Source organism: Lontra canadensis, unplaced genomic scaffold (genome assembly GCF_010015895.1).
Source record: "Lontra canadensis isolate GAN:19392208 unplaced genomic scaffold, GSC_riverotter_1.0 scaffold10, whole genome shotgun sequence".
NCBI classification, from domain to species: Eukaryota; Metazoa; Chordata; class Mammalia; order Carnivora; family Mustelidae; genus Lontra; species Lontra canadensis.
In genome coordinates, this window is record NW_022631004.1 from 10,462,015 (window position 1) to 10,483,362 (window position 21,348).

The following is a 21,348-nucleotide window of genomic DNA, read 5'->3' on the forward strand; positions in this document are numbered from 1 at the left end:
GAAACTCAACCATTCTCTTACACCATACACAAAGATAAATTCAAAATGGATAAAAGACATCAACATAAGGCAGGAATCTATCAAAATCCTAGAGGAGAACATAGGCAGTAACCTCTTTGACATCGGCCACACCAAATTCTTTCCAGACATGTCTCCAAAGGCAAAGGAGACAAAAGCAAAAATGAATTTTGGGGACTTTTCAAGATCAAAAGCTTCTGCACAGCAAAGGAAACAGTCAACAAAACAAAGAGGCAACCCATGGAATGGGAGAAGATATTCACAAATGACACTACAAACAAAGGGCTGATATCCAAGATCTATAAAGAACTCCTCAAACTCAGCACACACAAAACAGATAATCATGTCAAAAAATGGGCAGAAAACATGAACAGACACTTCTCCAAAAACACCTATAAATGGCTAACAGACACATGGTAAAATGTTCATCTTCATTAGCAATCAGGGAGAGTCAAATCAAAACCACATTGAGATACCACCTTACACCAGTTAGAAAGGCCAAAATCAATAAGACAGTAAACAACAAGTGTTGGAGAGAATGTGGAGAAAGGGGAACCCTCTTCCACTGTTGGTGGGAATGCAAGTTCGTGCAGCCACTTTGGAAAACAGTGTGGAGATTCCTTAAGAAATTAAAAGTAGAGCTACCCTATGACCCTGCAATTGCACTACTGGGAATTTACCCCAAAGATACAGATGCAGTGAAGAGAAGGGCCATCTGCCCCCAAATGTTCATAGCAGCAATGTCCGCAGTCGCCAAACTGTGGTAAGAACCAAGATGCCCTTCAACAGACGAATGGATAAAGAAGACATGGTCCATATATACAATGGAATATTATGCCTCCATCAGAAAGGATGAATACCCAACTTTTGTATCAACATGGACGGGACTGGAAGAGATTATGCTGAGTGAAATAAGTCAAGCAGAGAGAGTCAATTATCATATGGTTTCACTTACTTGTGTATCATAAGGAATAACATGAAGGATGTTGGGAGTTGGAAAGGAGAAGCGAGTTGGGGGAAATCGGAGGGGGAGACAAACCATGAGAGACTGTGGACTCTGAGAAACAAACTGAGGGTTTTGGAGGGGAGGGTGGTCGGGAGTTGGGTGAACCTGGTGGTGGGTATTAAGGAGGGCCTGTATTGCATGGAGCATTGGATGTGGTGCATAAACAATGAGTTTTGGAACACTGAAAAAAAGAATTAAAAATTTTTTAAAAGTCAGCAAAGACTACCAAGGATTTCTACTTTGCTTAGGAAGAACACCAAAAGGTTTTAGTGTCCTAGAAGCTACTAGAGAATGTGTTTCAAAAAGGGGAGAGTGATCAACTACTTCAAATGGTGGTAATAGTTCAGATAAAATGAGAATCAACTGGTTTTAACAAGATGGAGGTCAGTGGGGACCCCAGCAGGAGCTATTTCAGCAGAGTTGTGGAGGTAAATACCTAAAGTCAGTTCAAGAATGAATGAAAAAGAGTTAAAGACAGTGATAATCACTAACTCTTTTGAGGCATTCTGTTATAAAGTATGCAGAAAATGGGACAGAACGAAGTTAATGTAGGACTTATTTTTAAGTTGGGAAAATTACTAGGATATTTGTATCGACACATTAATTCAGTTTGAGAAGAAACAATTCATACAGAAGAAAAAATAAAAAGAACGGAAAATTTGTGGACCCATTTCTTTGAGTAGGAGAAAGAAGGTGAGTTCTAGTGCAAAAAGGGAGAGTATGACCTCCTAAGCACAGATAGTTCATCCATAGTAATAGGAGGGAATCCATGGGATAATGGCAAAGATACAAGTAAATTGGTTTGTGTAACTATAGGAGTCTCTTATGATTGTTTGTATTTCCCCGGTGAAATGGCAAGTGAAGTTAGGCATGGAGGACAAAAAAAAAAAAAAAAGGCAAGAAGTTTTTGGAGATTTGATGAGAGAGGAAAAGATATGAAATAGTTCTACGGGAGAGTGAATGGAATGGGCAAAAGATACTTGGATGCTCTGGTAGCACTAAGAACCATCCTGAGTCTTTACACTTGGCATTGGGTCAACCTGGATTTTCCACTCAGATATCCACATGGCTCTGTCCTTCACTTTCATCTCTGGTCTCCAATCAAATGCCATTTTAGGAGAGAATCCTTTCCTAACTACTTCATGTAGAACAATATACCCTGTCTCCACCAGTCTCTCCCCACCTATCATCCTTCATTGTTCTTTTTAGCATTTATTATCACATGACATCTTCATCATTTGTTAACCTGTTTATTATCTATCTTCCTAACCAGAACATAAGCATCACAGAAAAGCAGGGATTTTATCTGTTCTGGTCACTGCTGTAACCCCAGTGCCCAAAATAGTGCCAATCCATGGAAGCCACTCAAACACATTTTTTGAATGGATGGCTGGTAAAGGAAAATGTTTCTGTACTCACAGCACTTCTGACACCAAATGTGTGCAGTTTCCAAGCCAAGCAATTCTCCAGTGTTCTGTGGATACCAAGCGAGTGTCCTGCAGTTTTGACACTGCACAGAGTTAGCACAGACCCCCACAGGTAAAGGGCTCACTCCCACAAGACTGCCCCCCACTTCCAGAACCAATGGCAAGTAGTGGGTCTCCAAGATACACTTCTGTCTGACTTGGCTTCAGGGGATCCCATGACCCCCGCCCCAGGTTTGATAATTTGCTATTATTATGGCTCACAGAACCCAGGGAAACATTTACCTGCTACTGCCAGTTTTACATGATATTATACCTGGAGTCCCGGAGTCAAGCCCCGCATCGGGCTCCCTGCTCAGTGGGGAGTCTGCCTCTCCCTCTTCCCCTCCCCCTGGCTCATGTCCGTTATATCTCTCTCTCAGATAAATAAATAAAAATCTTTAAAAAAAAAAAAAGAATACAAATGAGAAGGCAGATGCAGAGGTACATAGGGCAAGGTTTAGAAGGGTTCCAAGTGCAGGATCTTATGTCCCCATGGAGTTTGGGGGTGTACTAACCACATGCATATGGATGCGTTCACCAATCCAGGAACTCTCCAAACCCTCTGTGCTGGGAACTGGGACAAAACCCAAATATTATAGTAAAAGATGCTCCTATCACCCCTGTGACTCAGGAAGTTACATGGTTTTGGAAGCTCTATGCTAGGATGAAGACCAAATATATAACATTTCTTACTGTACCACATCTCAGATGGACAGATGAATGAATGCATCTGTCCCAAGAGTTGGGTTAGGCCTGCTTTTAAGACTGGTATTTCCTGGTTACATACTCTACCTTTAGGCATTCATTCCTTTATTATAAAGCCATCTTGAAGGCCCTGGCTTCCCTTTCCCTCACAGTCTGTGTGTAGAGAGATAGCATGGTATGGTGAGAGGCATAGAAATGTGGCTCAGTCTGTAGCTAGATTGTTGTGTAACAGTGGGTTTTCCTTAATCCTTCTCGGCTTCATTTTTTTCCTTTGTAAAATGAGGATTACGATCAGATGAAGTGAGTTAATTTATGTGAAAACGTGCTGTAAGTTATAAAGAACCATGCAACTGCTAATTATTTACATTTGACGCTTTAGAGAGGAAAATAGACAATAATTCCAGGAAGGAGGTCAAGATTCTGCAGAAATGCTTACCTAAGATGCAGCAACAGTCCAGCTAGCCCAGACCTTAATGGTGGGCTGAGCCTTAAAACTTAACCTTTAAGATTCTACAATGATTTATAGTCTAGAATCTTATAATCTACATATAAATAAGTCCAATGTTTACCATGGCTGATAATGAGAGCAGTAAAACTTTTCCTGAAATATCACCATTTGCTCCTAAGATTTAAAGTGCTTTTATATATACTACCTTGGTTTTCTTGATAATACACTGCTGATATTGGCAGGACTGGAAATTATTGTCTTTATGTTCTCAGTAGCTATACACCGGTCCATGGAGTTCTATTCTAAGGATAAATTAAGCCTTCACCAGCTTTTAAAACTGCAGTTGTCATCCATTCCTCGGAATTCCATGTTAATTTTCCTTACAAAGCAATGTGCCAAGTGGTAAGCATCCACTAGATTTGAAGTTCTGCCAGGCCAGGAACCAGGCATGCCTTATTCACTACCTTATCTCCAATGCCAAATGTTCAATAAATGTTTGTTGGAAGGAGGGGAATAGAAGGGTGGGTGAATAGTGAGTGGTTAGAGTGGTTCAGATGATAAGTGAATGGATAGAAGGTTAGGGTCTCAGCCTGGTGCATAAAATTTTACCTCATATTTGCTATGAGAAAGAATTTACAGGTTTTTTTTTCAATAATATTAAGTAAAACATCCATTCTTTTATTCAGTGTTTTAACGCCTACTGTGCACGGTGAATATTATAGAGATCAATCTGACATTGATCCTTCTCTCAGATAATTTATGGTTTAATAGAGAAAATAGAATACATTCATAGATAATTAAAATCTAAGCCAGAAATTGTTAAGTATCACAAGTATCAAAATATTTCAAAGGAGATTGCTAAAATAGAAAACATTTCATTTAATAGAAGAAGTGTGGGGGGGCAGTTACAGAGAATGTTGTACTGAAAGGAAACTTAATTTGAGGAAAAAGAGGTTAGATGGAAACTTCTGATGTTTCTCAAAGGATCTCCTGCTTACTTCATATTTTTTCACATGCATGGCTCTGATTCTGTTATGCCTAACATCACTTCAAAACTTTCCATGTCTTTCCTTTCCTTTGATATGGTTGTTTACCAGCCTTTATTACAGTCTTTGTGCAGCAGCCAATAGTAGAGAACACTGAGGGAGAGAGATTTTAGAGCTGGAACTGGAGTGGAGTGTGGTAGTTAAGGTGAAGAGGCCAGAGCCCTGAGTTCAGCGTGTAGGTGATGAGGTCAGCCTGTCAGGTTTGAAATCTGAGTCAACCGCCCTGGGAAGGTCAATGGGGCAGAGTGAAGCTCCCATTTCTGTGGACTCCAGCTCCCCTGAAGCCTCCTTAGCTGCCGCCCCACAGCATCTAACCAACCCCATCTTTCTCTTGCTTACTCTGAGGAATGAAAGGAAACAATGTGAACTTCTTTTTCACTTCCTCTGAGAGTTAAGACAAAGGGCGGACATAACCATCTTCATACCATAGAATAGGTCCATCTAATTCAATGCAATTGTGATCTAAAGAAACCATATATTAGAGACCATGTTCATTGTCTCAATTTCCATAATTTTATAGACCACCGATGTCTTTAAATAAGTTTATGTTTGGCAGGGGAAGGTCAGGAACACTTCGAGCTTGTGCAGTTAAGAGGACAGATCAAGGCCTCGTTCACTTCCACCCCAGCCATAAAGGTCATTGAACATCAAGGCCTCTGGAAACATGCAGAGTCCAAACTGAGACCACTGCTGTAAGTCATGTCCTCAGAGTCATAGATCAGACCATCTTCATACACGGGGATGGTCACATAGTATCTTAGGATATTTGATAAACATTCACCCACACACTTACCTGTTCAGTAGCAGGTAAGCACCCCTGAAGTAAGTGGGAGCACTGCTAGCTCTGACATGATATGACTCGATTTCTTAGGAAGCTGGCCTCTCTTCAAGCAGGTATTTATAAGGCATTATGATAATTAGACATATACACACACACACATACAAACCCGGATGTACACTCACATGCATGCACAGCAGGCTGTTTCTGAGCTAACTCTGTGTTCCACTGATGTGACTCTCTCTTCTGATACTTTCCATTTCAGTGGTTCTTTTTTTTTTTTTTAAAGATTTTATTTATTTATTTAACAGACAGATCACAGGTAGGCAGAGAGGCAAGTAGAGAGAGAGACAGGAGGAAGCAGGCTCCCCGCGGAGCAGAGAGCCCGATGCGGGGCTCGATCCCAGGATCCTGGGATCATGACCTGAGCTGAAGGCAGAGGCTTTAACCCACTGAGCCACCCAGGCACCCCATATTTCAGTGGTTCTTAAACTCAGTAGGCTCGAATTCCCACCACACTGTCTAAGAAACCTTGTTTTTTAGGGAGGAGAGGGGGAAGCGGGAGGAAAGAGAATAATTCTTATCAAGTGGCTATAAAATATACTTCACACGTAATCCCATGACTCCCTTTAGACATATTATCCTCATCTTGTATGAGAAAACTTAGACTCAAAGAGGTTTTGTAACTCATCAGAGGCTATGCAACTAGTAAAGAACACAAGGGACTGTCAGCCAGGCTCTGTGTCCCCTTGAATGTTCCTTTCCAAGTTAAGCTTTCAAAGCAAGGCTCTAAGGAGAAAGTTTATTTTAAGACAGACTACCAGCTCTCAGTTATTATTTCTTGACCATGGATATTGTAGGTAACATAGGAAAGACAAAAAAGAAGGCATAATTATCATCTTGAAGAAGCTTAAGGCTTATTTGGGTAAACAAGAACAAAGAACACGGGAGAAATTTAGAGGAAAATATTCACTGCTAACCTACACGGTTCAGACTACATGGTTCAAGAGTTCATGTTAGAGAGAGAGCCAGGGTAGGGGAGACAGATCAGTGACAGCTTTCAAGGCTACAATCATCATTAGTTTCCCTAGTAATTGGCCATCTGTGATAGAAAATTATTGCAGTTTTAGTCCCATCAACATAAACAGAAACAAATGAATACAGCCATTAGTGTCATGTATAATACTCTGATTATTTTTTGTAATATGTTCCCAATGATGGTTGCATAATTGATGGTCACAGACGTGTGTGATGTACAAAGTGATAAAACAGAAAGCACTTAAAGAGAAACTAGCCATTTGCTTCACACTGAACCAGTCTCCACCTTGTGCCCAAGAGTGTCCCTAAAGCCAGCGAAGACAAACCTCCTCTTGAACTTGAGAGTAGCTTATCTTTTTGCTCAGAAATCGTTCTCACACAGAGAGAATTTTGTAAAGCAAAATAATCTGTGGAGTCTTTTGCAAATGCTCATGCCAAGGACTCCTCCTAGATCTCACTGAACCATGATGGGGGAGGGGGAGCACCTCAAACCATTTTCGAGTGCTCCGGAGGTAACATTGATAAACCCCTTCTCCGTTTCCAGGATCACTGACCCAGAGAGGCCAACGCCTCTGCTGGTCTGGGACTTCTTAGACTTAACTGAAGGGACACAGTAACACTGGAGGAAAGCCAGGCTTTTCCTTTAGCTCTTGCTTCCCTCCTCAGCACCAGCTGCTGCTGCTACTGGTGCTCCCTGAGCAGGTGGGGTCTGGCCAGACTGAAAAGGACACTGCATCCCTATGCTGCTCTTGTCCTTTGGTCCCCAGGCTTAGAGCACTCTTCTGGGGGAACTTGAATATTTGCTCCACTTAAGGGACTGTTTGGCAATGGTAGGCTCTTTGGTTCCTGAACCAAACAGATTGACAAGACCAAATTCTGTGGTCAGGGCATCAGGAGCAAGGGTTGTTCCCACGTGCCTCTGAGTATCTCTCTCTCCAGCTCTCCATGTCTCAGAAGCCCGTCTCTCCACAGGTTTTCTTTTTGGGTTAGGATAAACCATTTTCCAGTTCTTTCAAGCACATTTTACTAAATAACCAGTGTGGTTTGAGTAAACAGAATTTATAATTGCACACAGTTTCCATCAGTTAGTGGAAGGTAATCCTGTGTTTTAAATTAGCATATCACAAAAGGAAAAATTTTACATAATTTTTTACCTTTAAAAATTATCAAAAGCCTATTTTTTCTTTATCTCTCAAAGAAAGAAAAATACCATGTATCTCTATATAAAAAGGCTCATTTCCTCTACTAAGTATATATACCTTCTATACACTAACCCAATTTTAGCTTCATGCATGTGGCTGAATTGGTATGGGTATTTAACAATCATATTTTAATTTTGATAGAAATCATTGTCATCTTTACATTGAGCCTGCCAGCTGGTATACATTGAAGTCATTGATTTTGTGTGAGTAATCAGTGCAGTTTGCATGATTCCCTGTAAGAGAAGGGGCAGCAGGAGTGAAAGAAAAGCTGAACTGTAGTTTCTAGGGAAGGATGAAACTCTAGAAGGATTTGGGGGACTGAGGCCTGGGGACACTCTCCCTTATTCTGTCTGAATGCTTGTCTTTGCAACAGGAAGGAGACAGGTATTTATGTGTGTGTCTGTGTAGGGAGACAAGAAAATTTGAGCCAATAGGAAGCGAGCTCCCTCCTTTTCCCCCTCCCCAGGGTGGGCTCTGAGGGCCAGAGCGGAGGGTGGAAATTGGGCAGGATGTGAACAAATCCTGCTCTGTATCTGAAGCGGCTTCTTCCTGATTTTCTCACAGAAGAGATTTACCATTCATCATTCTACAGTATAAACTGTAAATATCTGTTCTTATATTTTCCCTGAATGTGGCACTAATGAAAGCAAAGACCAATCACCAAGGGTGAATTATTTAATACAATAATGTCTTAATAGCTGAGAAGAGACACAAATAGTAGAGACGCCTGTGGCTAATGGATTTCCCTGGTAGGAGATAAAAGGCTGATTACACAGTAGAGCAAGTGAAGACCTGGTGCATTAATGACAATTTACAGGTTAGCTCACTTACAGAAGTGATTTAAAACACACCATCTGTTTTCTAACTGTAGGTTGATAACTATGATTTTACAGGCAGTCAGCGTCTCCATCAAGAATTATTACTTATTTGTCTTTCTGAGTCTTGGTTGGCCCCATAATATTGTACCCACTAAACCCCCAGATTCTTTCCAAATCAAGCAGTTTCTAAATTGAATGGATTGATAACAGTCAATCCTGCTTCCATTCAGCCTTTGTCTGCCAGCTTAGAAAATTATTTTTAATTTTCTAACTATGCCCTATGACATCCATTGTGTGTATTGGATGAAGTCTTTCTGATGCATTTACTCTGGTGCTAGCTAGGTATCATCCTTGACAAAGTAGAGAAGATAGTCACTCAAATAATTCAGTGTGTTTTGTGCTCAAATCTGGAAACCTAATTGAGAAAGGCTGCATCATCAACTACTAGTTACCAAGTTTCTCCCCACCCATCCTTTTGCTTTCTCCTCCCTCTTCTTGCTTCTGCCTGCCCTCCAGTTCCCCACCTTCATGCAGGCACCACACACACGTGCACACACATACACTCCCTCTCTTGCTCTCACATAGGCAAGAAAGGGGGAACCCAGCTTTGGCTTCCACTCTGCCACCTTCCCCATTTCATTCTTCTGTACCTTTTGTAATTAATATGCAGTAGAGTGTGAGAATTAAGTATGAGGGCTGTGAAGTGACACTTCCAGGTTTAGATCCTGGCTCTGTCACTCTCTAGCTAATGACCTTGTCTAGCAGTTCTCATATATGAAACACAGGTGCTAGTAAGACCTACCTGGAGGAGTTGCTGTGAGGGTTAAATTTTCTGACACACATGAAGCTTTTACTTTTATTTATTTATTTTTTATTTTTTTGAAGATTTTACTTATTTATTTGACAGACAGAGATCACAAGTAGGCAGAGAGGCAGGTAGAGAGAGAGGGGTGTGGCAGGCTCCCTCACTCTCCCTCCCTCACTCTCCTTCTCCCTCAGCAGAGAGCCCGATGCGGGGCTCGATCCTGGGACCTGGGATCATGACCTGAGCCGAAGGCAGAGGACTCAACCCACTGAGCCACCCAGGTGCCCCACATCAAGCTTTTAGAGCAGTGTCTGGCACATAGAGAATACTCAAAAAAGTTGTCATTATTGTAATTACAGGACATGGTTGGGAGACCAGGCAACTGATCCTTTCCTAGGGTCTGTAAATTAAGTAGGGCTTGGTAACTTACTTGTGAGATGGAAGGATGGAAAGAAAAGAAAACATTGTCAGGCCTCTTTTTCTACCTATGTATGGTAGGCATTCATCAACTGAACTCACATTTGTTGTTGAACACCTACGATGTACTAGATGAGTGATTCTCAAGGGGTGACCCCAAGCCCAGCAGCATCAGCATCAATGGAGCCATATTCGAATGCACACTCTCGACATCCTCCCCATCCCTCTCTCAAGGTGGGGCCAGGAAATCTGTTTTAAGAAGCCCTGCAGGTGTTTCTGGTGTGCTACAGTGAGAACCACTGCCCTAGATGTAAAATGTAGGCAGTATGCTGGGCCCCGGGAATATAAACATGGATAAGATACCTGTCCCTGACCTTCTGGAACATACAGTTTACTGAGAGACAGATTTGTACACAGGAGCAACCAAAGACCCTGAGGGGAACGATAGAAATGCAGAGCCACAAAAGAAACCAAGTCTGCAACTCAAGAGGAGGGTTTGGAAAGAACTTCTAAAGTGGTTATTGAACTAACTCTTAGACAAAGACTAGAACTCTTCCAGTTACAAGTGGGGGGAAAGTGTTCTATGGAAAGGAACTCGGTGGTGGGTGGACATGCATACACGCCTCAACTTTTTTTTTTTAATATTTAAAAAGAATTTTTTTATGAGACAGAGAGCTCGAGCAGGGGGAAGAGGGGCAGAGGGGGAGAGAGAGAACCCCAAGCAGGCTCCACACTCAGCATAGAGCCCAACGGGTCAGTCTCACGACCCTGAGATCATGACCTGAGCTGAAATCAAGAGTCAGATGCTTAACCTACTGAGCCACCCAAGTGCCCCTACACCTCAACTTTTAAAAAGCAACTCCTGGAGAGGAGGGGTTTTGTGTTGTGTTCACTCTTGGATTCCCAATCCCTAAAACATGCTTCTGGCTCACAGGAGGCACCAGTAACTATTTGAATGATTAAATATAAAGGTCCTAAACCACATATTTTTCACTAAAACATTTCTTCTCAGCATGATATTAAAACAAATAAACAAACCTGATTGTGAGTTCTGTGCTTTAAAGCATCATATTCCTAAAGGAAATTAGCCAGTGACCAGATTGTTCATTTAACACAGTGTATCTTATAATACGGGTTGGCAGTATGAGACTATCCCCTTTAAATCTGCCAGGGTAGCTCCATGAAGCCCAGAGCCTTGGCCTGATACATACTTATCCCGAACCTGCAACTCTATCCAAAGTTATAAATTATGGATGCTTCTTATAAACACACTGGTCTTTACAACAGAAACCCTGGCAGGGTCTTCATTAAAATGTGAGGAACCAAATATCCCAGGTAGCATATTTCCTTCTGCTTTAGTTAAAATCAGCTCTGCATACAAAATGATCGGTCTGCTACTTTCCTGGTCATGTTCTCATATGTTACCCTATGCCAGATGCTCGCTCTTCTTTCTTCCGGATGCCAAGGTGTACTTCATAGCGTCAGGCACTTCCCCAAGGGTATCTCTGCATCTTCACACTGACCACAGCGACAGGTCTGGTTGTCAATTCAAAAGAAAGGACTTATGCCAAATTAGACATCAGAACTGAGATTTCCTTCCTTTCAGACCCACTTCTAAGGGAGTCATCCTATGGGATTTTCTCCCCAGCATCACTGTGTACCTAGTCTGGCTTCATGTACCCTGTTAATTACATCCCTGGCCAGCTTGCTCTGGCCTCTGATCTGACAAAGTGGGGGGTTCCTCTAACCTGCATTCCTAATCGAGTGGTCCAGAGATCATAGGTATTTTAGAAGACAAAGGGACTTTGGAGATCACTTCTAGGAACACAAGCCTTCTGAACACTGAATACCCAATAAAATAAGATAAAAACAGAAAGAGAGGCAAACTATAAGAGACTCTTAATTCTAGGGAACAAAGTGAGGGTTGCTAGAGGGGAGGTGATGGGCATCAAGGAGGGCACGTGATGTAATGAGCACAGTGTGTTATACCCAACTGATGAATCATGGAATTCTACCCCTGAAACTAATAATGCACTATGTGTTAACTAAATTAAATTTAAATAAAAAACTTTTAAAAATTGAACATGCAGTTGGTCTATTGTGTGGTGGATGGAGAAGTTAAAATAGATAAAAATTTTTAAAACCAAAGTTGACATGAATTCTCCTTTACCTTCTTATCCCCAAATGCAATCTTTTAGATAGAGTTGGGATTAAAAATAACCCCCAGGGGCGCCTGGTTGGCTCAGTGGGTTAAGCCTCTGCCTTCTGCTTGGGTAGTGGTCTCAGGGTCCTGGGATCGAGCCCCACATCGGGCTCTCTGCTCGGCGGGGAGCCTGCTTCCCCCTCTCTCTCTCTCTGCCTGCCTCTGCCTACTTGTGATCTCTCTCTCTGTCAAATAAATAAATTAAAAAAAAAAATCTAAAAAAATAAAAAATAAAAAAAAAATAACCCCCAAATTAATATATGATGTTTTAACTTTTCTCTCTATCTGATTTCTGGGGTAACTGCTCTTCAACAATACTTTCTAGTTAAACCACCAAGCCTTCCAGTGTAGGAGAACTATGATCACAGAGTAAATTTGGCTGACGAGTTGCTTGAATATGTTTGAGAAGCAACATATTCTTCTGAATGGGACTCCAAATCTCTTGCAGAGTTAGGATTCTGTTCAGTTTTAGGTCTTCCCCTCCAGAGCAGCTTTAAGAAGCTAAGGAGAACTAAGGAGCTAAGGAAAAGAACTGAGGGCAGAGAACACATATAGCCACCCTCACTCAGCTTCTTACACATGCGCACACGTGTGCACATGTGCACACACATGCATCCTTTTTCACATGGTTCTCATCTTATTTAAAGGCCCTTTGTTTCTAGGTGCATATTGGAATTAATTGTGTTGCTATGATACACGGTTAGTGAAAAAAAATAATGCTAAGTGACTGTATAACGTCACCTGAATATAAGGGATTTTTTTTCAATATTTTATTTATCTGTGAGAGAGAGAGAGCACAAGTGGGGGGTGGGGGCAGAGGGAGAGGGAGAAGCAGACTCCTGACTGAGCAGGGATCCCAATGTGGGGCTCAATCCCTGGACCCTGGAATCACAACTGAGCAACCCAGGCGCCCCTAAGAGGTTTTCAAAAGAAACCTCTTTTGAAAAAAAAGAAAACCTTTTCAAAAGAGGTTTTCAGTTTCGTATCTTTGTAACTTCAGAAGAAAATAGGGATATGATTTTGAATAAGAGTTTGGCACTTTTTAGCACCTTATATTTACAAATTACTTCATTTGTTCATTGTGCACAGCTTTGTTATCTGCAAATTTACTCTTTCTCCCAGGTATTGGATTAAGCGTTGGGCCTATAGAGGGAATATAGCTTGATATGGTTATTCATTAAAACATTTTAAGAACACATTAAGTAACAGTAGAGTTGAGATAGGGAAACAGAAATATGTGAGATTACCCGTGAGATTCCAGGCAAGAATTGATAGCTTTTACTTGAAGGTTATCACCTGAAATTCTACTGCCTCTCTCCATACCTTGTGAACCTTATGGAGTGAGCATTGAGCTGGATGTTTTTGAACTTAAAACCCTGTTCTTTAAAATTTATCCTTCTATTCATCGAATCCCTCAATTTCGCCATAAAATATACATTTTTAAAAGTTTAATTCTTACCTCAGGAGCATCCTTAGGGTTACTATTTGTGGAAAGAAATATATATTTGTTAAATGCCTTGCACTTCAAAGACATCATTGCTCTACAATACATCGTGATTATTAGCTTTTAATACTTTGGCTTTGCGTGAAAAGAAACATCTAACAACCATGTAGCATTTAACACACCGGGAATCCTGTGCGTTCACGTTTCTGTCACAGTTTTACTTTTTCTGTTTGTCTTTCTTCATTTCTTTCATTTATATTGGTTATGGAGCAAAAGTTTAGAGGCTACAGTGTTTATGAGTTAAATTCACAGCCAGTGGTCAGTGCTGAAGCTAGTAGGAAGTGAAGGCAAGCCCCTGATGGGGAGGACATACATTCTTGGCGTCTTGAGCGTGTGCACATGCGCGGAGGGGCTGAGGATGGGGGCAATTTTTATAGAATACGCCAGGGTGGAGAAAAGATTTTGGTAAGCTAGTTCATGCAGGAATTAGAAATCAGCGAAAACGCTGATCCCACGTCATTTTATTCTGAGCTACTGACTTCATTTATCTAGAGATTTCATTTGTTTTATTTAACATTCAGTGCCCTTGGTCACCACTACCTCCAAGTCTTTCACAACGTTTGTCTTCCAAAAGGTATTTCCAAGTTTAATTAAACTGAGGTAAATATGAAAATTGAGGTTTGGTCTACAGAGGAAGGGTGCAAGTAAGTTTCAAGTTCCCAGGAGATCGTTATTGATGACTTGGAAGAAGCTGACTGCAAAAGGGACTCATAAAAACCATAAACATCTATGCGGCAGGCTATTGTTTGTCCAAAGAGGTTTGAAAACCAGAAGGAGGTTTTGAAAGCCATTAACAAGTTAATAAGAAGCCTGCAATTCTTGGTGGTTGAGACGAACATGAGCGTGGAGCTGTGTTTATAGGCAAACACTACCTGTGCTCCCGGCAGTAGAATCTTTCTGAGGCCGAGATTATAGTCATTAGTGAAAACAAACCAAAAAATGAAGAGGGAGGAAAAAATAGGAATTATGAGCAGTGTCAAAACATACACATTTAGAAGAGATATATTGAAATTTTAGGTTGAAAAATAATGTGTGTTTCAGGAATTCCCATTTCCTAGATTTTGTATAAGAATACATTTTAACGGTATGTGAGATTCATCGCCTTTGTTTTGAAGGATAGAAAAGTTAGAAACTATTTCATTTGCACAAATGAAAATGTGATCTTGAGAATAGAATGATAAGAGATACCCTTGTTTGTTTTAGGAATCTGCAGCTGGGACAAAGAGAAGAGTACACAAACTATGAGTATAGGGGAAATATCATGCCATATGATTATAAATAGTACAAGCACAGAATAACTTTACTAGTCAGAAATGTAGTTAATAATAAACAATGTAAGTTAATTACAAAACCATAGTTACCATTTTTCCTCAATGGTAGTTTCCCATAAAAATTAAGTGGTAAAGCACTTAGTCTATTGGGTGCTAAATTTAGAAAAAAAAAGTAACTTCACTTGCTTTTTGTATATAGCTACCAAATTTTTGGTGCCTGTAAGAGAATTCATTTATTGTATCATTTAATTAACAGCAATATTGGATAACTGATTCAAAGTAATTCTAACTCCTCTTATATTCTTGCTTTACAGCTTGGCTCTTCCTCTTCTGTGCCTTTTACATCCATTTTTTCTCAGCTTTTTATGACTGTTGTGGTTCCTCTCATTATTGGACAGGTAAGATCTCCAATTTTACCTGCCCTTTTTTTTTTTTTTGTCAAATTGTGAATTCTGATATAATGTCAGGACAATTGAGAGAAAAGATAGAGAAAAAGACATTTAAAAAAAAACATAAAAGACTGTGAAACACCAGGTTTCATCCATCACCATATTCCCACCTTTTTATTTTTTTATTTAATACCAATATGCTTTGCAGATAGCTTTACATAGGGATGCCTGCGCAGAATCTTGATTTTTTTAAATTTATTATCTGTACTTCATAGCCATGTAGTTAGCTTAAAAATACCTAGCAAATCATTTCCTTATTCTGCTCCTTCTGATAAAGTCTCAGCATTATAACTGTTGTTGGCAACAAGCATCTAGCTGGCTGGCTTCTTTGTAGACCCCTTCAACAGCCGTGATCATATTTGTGATCATGTAATTAATAAAATAAACACTTAATTCTATTAGCTCTTAAAATTAGATCTTAGAAAATTTAGTTTCCTCTATCATTCTTATTGAATTAGACTAATGGGAGAAATTCTTATATTTAACCTCTTATAGCAAGTTAATAAGCATGTAATTGAATTATAACATACATTTAAAAACACAGGAATGGAGCACAGAATTGTACCACTAAAATGAGTGAGTCTTAGGAAAATAGTATGTCAGGATGGTTAAGAGCACAAACATTGGTTAAAAAACAACTAGACTCTAGTTCTTAGTTCTACCTTTTATTTGCTGTGTGACTTTAGGCATGTCATTTGATCTTCTTATCTCCAAGTTCATAATTTACCAAATTGTATAATAATACCACCTATCTCAAGGAGTTGTTGTGAGGATTAATTAAAATGTGGATGCATGTAAAGTTTTTGTCATCACAGAGCCTGACACAGGTAAGTGCCCTATAGTGTCTATCATCATCATTGTCAAATTCCCTATAAATACTAAATGAGAAGCAACTCTTTGATATATTAAATAGAAAAAAAAATTATGTCTGTGCACATGTTACATGTATATACATATAATATTTACACACCGTCTTAAGCTTGGTTCTCTGGGAAAGAGAGTGTGAGACAGAGGTTTCCATACAGGAAGTTTCCTCGAGGAGAGCCCTTGGGATGAACATCTTTGGGAAAGTAAGAAACGTAGGACGGGGAGAAGGTACAAGACAATGTAGTTCCAGCAAAGGCTTCTAGCTGCACTGACCCCACTGAAGACCAGAGTCTTAATAGACTCTTGCACTGACGAGGCATTAGATACTGGCTTCCCTCCACTCACCCTGAGAGGTATGACCTTGGCAGAGTCTGCAGTGTGAGTAGCAGTTCCCAAAGAGGAACTCATCGGGGATCTCTGGGACAACTAACATGCCCTGCAACGTGGGAACAAACACCTCCTTTCAGGTGACACCCCACAGCACCTGCTACATGTCTCCATTTTGTTTTTAAATTTTAATGTTATACATAGAAAATGGACTAAATTTAGGGGAAGAGAGAATGATTTAAAGGTACTCAAAGAATACCATTTAATTAAATACAGAATAATACTTGGAAAAATACTTCTACAGTGCTGCTCACATCACAGGTCCTCTGCTAAATTTTGTCCCTTGCCTCTCTAACCTCTTTGCCACTTTCCTACATTCTTACTTCCCTGGCTTTTCCCAATTGCTACTTAATTTTTCTGTTTAAAGTATCCTCCCCATCTACCTTCCCACCCCAACTCATTGTTCATGTGACTCTTTAATTTATACCTTCTTTGAATCACCTATCTGAAGTATGTTTCCCTGGTTGTTTATTGTCTTTATTGTAGCACCTTGATTCCTTTCTTGGCCTTTACCTGTTTGTCTCTCTCATTAGACTATAAGCTTCATGAGTACAGGAACCATATTTGTCTTGTTCACCATACCCAGATGATAGGCACCCAATAAATAATGTATGGAATGGGTGAGTGAGGGAATGAATGGATGAGTTTTATGAACAGTAAGGGAAATGCTGTCATATAGAGGCATAACAGAACCTGCCTGCCCTTCTCAGCTCTGGACAGTTTAAGCTGTGGTTACTATTACTTTAAACCCATACTTATTTTCTTGTTTCTGAAAATAGTTCTATATAACCTGAGGCTCACACATTCTTTTTTTAGTGGATCTTGGAGATATCTCTGTTGATAATAAATGTTTGGCTTCAAACATATAGACAAACAATACCTTTGTCTAATATTTAAAGATATATATATATAATATACATAATATATATGGTTATATGTATACTGAGTTACATATATAGTTATCAAGAATACATACCCCAAGAGAGTAATATATTCTTAGAGTGTTCATCATTGCTTGCCCAGTAGTAAAGTATTACGATAAATTATAACATAGTAAAAGTAGTCAAAAAGTAATATAGGTGGTTTTAAAAAATCCTTCCACTACCGAAGTCCTTTAATGGCTTTTCTCAAAGAGGAAAACATATTTGCATCTACCTGCCCACCTCTTGTATTCTAGTTTTAGGAATTAATAATCACACCCCCAGTCTCTACCTTCAGAAACCACCTGCCTCCTCTTTTTCTGTACATCCTCACTCCCTTATGTTCAGGCGATCACTACATGCCTCCGTTTCTGCCGCAGAAGTCGTTCACATCTGGCATCTGCAACCACACCCACAGGCCAGAGAGGATGTCACAACTTCATCACCTCTCATCTAAATTATTGTACCTCTTGTCCCTTCTGTGAGCCTCTCCTCATTCCTAGTCAATGTCTTCACTGCCTCCAGGAAAGCCCTAAAAAAATCAAATGTTGTCCTTCTCCTTAAAAAAGCCTCCCCTCCCACCCTGCCCCCGCTCCCTTTTGCCCATTCCTTGTGTGGCCCACAAAACCCCTCACATTCTAGCCCCACCCTGCTTCTTCCGTGTCACCTCCCACCATCCCCTTCCTTCTGCACCAGGCCTGCACCACTCCCTTGCCTGGCCACACCCCTTCACTGCCCCTGCCTCTCAGCTTTAGTTAGGTACTGGCCTTTCCCACCAGCAAACTCCTATTCCTTCCTTAAGACTCAGTACAGAGGCGCACCTGGGTGGCTCAGTGGGTTAAAGCCTCTGCCTTTGGCTCATGTCATGATCCCTGGGATCAAACCCCACATCAGGCTCTCTGCTCAGCAGGGAGCCTGCTTCTCTGCCTGCCTCTCTGCCTAATTGTGATCTCTGTCAAATAAATAAATAAAATCTTAAAAAAAAAAAAAAAGACTCAGTATAAAGATGCCCTTTGGTGTGCTGTGGACCTGCTCTGACGGCCTCATTCTAGACTAAATGCCAGTGCTCATATGGTACTTGAATCATAATATTCATCAGGAGCGATTATAATTAATCTGGGAGCTCCCGAGAAGCAGAGATGATTAATATATTTAACAAATAACTCAAAAGTAGGATGTGGACTGTATAAAAACATTGGCTGAAAAAAACTTCAAATTTATCCTCATGGAGCCCCCAGTAGTTTATTTTATTTTATTTTATTTTTTCAGTGCTCCAAGGTTCATTGCTTATGCACCATACCCAGTGCTCCATGCAATACGTGCCCTCCATAATACCCACCACCAGGCTCACCTAAGTCCTCACCCATCTCCCCTCCAAAATGCTGCTTGTTTCTCAGAGTCCCCAGTCTCATGCTTCCTCTCCCCCTCTGAGTCCCCCAATTCACGTTTCCTTTCCTTCTCCTAATGTCCTCCATGTTATTCCTTATGCTCCACAAGTAAGTGAAACCATATGATAATTGACTCTCTCTGCTTGACTTATTTCACTCAGCATAATCTCCTCTAGTCCTGTCCATGTTGATACAAAAGTTGGGTATTCATCCTTTCTGATGGAGGCATAATACTCCATTGTATATATGGACCACATCTTCTTTATCCATTCGTCCCTTGAAGGGCATCTCGGCTCTTTCCACAGTTTGGGGACTGTGCCATTGCTGCTATGAACATTGGGGTACACATGGCCTTTCTTTTCACTATATCTGTAGCTAGTTTACCTAGATTTCCAGCTTTACTAGAGAAACACATAATTGGTCTCATCTTGTTTCAAATTTATGATCGCCAATTTAAAATGTCACTAAACACTTCCTAGAAATCCTACTGTACTTCCTTACAAGATTATTTCATGCTCTCTTGTAATTTTAGGTTCTTCCCTAATACTCTCCCACTTTCCCATTGCACCTGGGTCTCACTGACTTTGCTTGTATTTTGCAAACATGCCAGCTCTGATCCTGCCTTAAAAACTGCACCAGCTGTTCCTTCTGCTTGGAACATCTCACCGTCCACCTTCTCAGAAAGACCTTTCCTTACCCCGCTTCAGTGGCTCCCCAATCGTCAGTGTCATATCATCCAGTTTAAACCTCTGCTTAGGATCATGATCTTCCTCTTGTTGATTTGTTTGTTGTTTTTGTTTTCTATTTATCTTCTTAAACTAGAATATAAGCTCTATGATACCAGGGACCTTTTCTGCTCATTTATCTCTGTATATGTTTGTAATTAGTTGACCCACCAAAACTTTGTGATGTGATATTTGGGGACCTTGTTAGAAGGACTCATATGTACTACTTCAGAGAAAGGAACCCAGGCAAGGTAGTCTCATGTCTCAATTGTAACTAGAGGTGGCACATGATGCATATTTCTATTAGATTTGTATGTATATCTTTAAAAAAGAGATTTTTTAATCATTATCTTTTAAATAAACAATGGGAACTAGAGGGAGAAGAAGAAGACCAGGAAGGAAGAGGTGAAAATATTTTCCTTAATCTTCTAGTCATAATAAAGCTTCATTATTTAATTTTTTTACTTGTGTTACTAAGAGTTAATTTTATTCTGTTTTTCTGTGTTTTCCCCATACAGTACTTCTTTTTGGTTGGACTCAGTATTGACTGACTGCAGTGTGATTCAGAGTCTGGTTTGATTTCTGCCACTGCCTGACCGTACACACAACTTCTGGCCCTCACTTACCTCATATGTAGAACAGGAGTTATCTTCTAGCTCAAAGATGCTGTGACTCTATGAGCTACATCTTTCCATAGATGGTTGAGAGATTGCGTCTTCTGTCAGTTCTAGAAATAAATTAAACATGTGTCATTGCAATATTTCTTTTTTCCTGATAAACCCTTCGATACATCTAAATCCTTGTGACAATTACTTATTTCATGCATTATATTGAGAGATTTATGAATACATGTTAACAAACTAGAACTTCCACCACCTTTGAAAAACATTTTTCAGAAGAGTATGCTAAAGCCCACCTTTATTCTAATAAAATTTTAGGTTGACTTTTCATATTAAATAGTCTTCAGCTGAAGCTGAAGATAATGTTATTTTTTTTTAAAGATTTTATTCATTTACTTGACAGACAGAGATCACAAGTAGGCAGAGAGGCAGGCAGAGAGAGAGGAGGAAGCAGGCTCCCCGCCGAGCAGAGAGCCCGATGCAGGGCTCGATCCGAAGACCCAGAGATCATGACCTGAGCCGAAGGCAGAGGCTTAACCCTCTGAGCCACCCAGCCACCCCTGAAGATAATGTTATTAATGCTCGTAAAATTTTACACTTCTAAAATTATACTAGGTATGAACTATTTTCATTGCTTCACTTGAGTTGCTCTGAGAGGACAGAAGCTGTTGCATTATGCAGTAGGATATCCTGGTAGACAGTGTGTGATAGAAACAGCACCAAATCAGGACTTGGAAATAAGAATAGCCACTATTCTCTAGGTATAGGCCCTTGTTCTAAAGCATTTTACATTTATTTAATAACTTAATCCTCACTACCACTACTACTGGATCCATTTTACAGATGAGGCAAGGAAAGTTAAGGATTTGCCCAAGACCACAAAGAAAGAAGCTCCAAAGTACATACCTTTAACCATGAAGCTCTGTTCCCTCCCTCAGGAGGTTGAGGTCATATTCCTTGCTCATACACCCTCCTCCCAATGACTTTTTAACATTTTATGCCAGTTTTTCAGACTCTCTTGCCTCTGTTTTCAAGTAAACTGAGCAGTCTAATATCTGCACAACTTCTCATGAGACAATGTAAATAATACTTAAGTAGATGATGGGTGTTTACTATATCCCGTATACTTTGACAGTTTATACTTTTTAGATATTATTTTGAATCTACTCAATTTTTAATAAAATATTTTTAAAGAAAAGTGTTATATACATTGGATTTGATTTTGTATCCCTGGCTATACATTTCAACAGACGATTGAAGAAAAAGC

At 40.1% G+C, this 21,348-nt stretch overlaps 1 protein-coding gene and 1 long non-coding RNA gene across 9 annotated transcripts in view; one reads left to right on the forward strand and one right to left on the reverse strand.

The window, feature by feature from the left end:
* Nucleotides 1-21,348, forward strand: part of SLC10A7 (solute carrier family 10 member 7) — a 214,323-nt gene that overhangs the window by 149,524 nt on the left and 43,451 nt on the right. For 5 of the 8 annotated variants that reach the window (XM_032855568.1, XM_032855566.1, XM_032855567.1 and 2 more), the window contains exon 7: nucleotides 15,040-15,123. The exons of 2 other annotated variants lie outside the window; for them this stretch is intronic. In XM_032855568.1, coding sequence (XP_032711459.1) covers nucleotides 15,040-15,123 — 84 coding nt within the window. Of the gene's footprint in view, nucleotides 1-15,039; nucleotides 15,124-19,979; nucleotides 20,113-21,348 lie in introns of those variants that run through there. One more of the 8 variants, XM_032855574.1, reaches the window with a different exon arrangement.
* The window catches only part of LOC116866580, a 44,801-nt gene that overhangs the window by 13,604 nt on the left and 9,849 nt on the right, over nucleotides 1-21,348 (reverse strand). The window contains exon 2 of the long non-coding RNA XR_004382426.1: nucleotides 20,088-20,188. This is a non-coding gene — a long non-coding RNA (uncharacterized LOC116866580). The remainder of the gene's footprint in view (nucleotides 1-20,087; nucleotides 20,189-21,348) is intronic.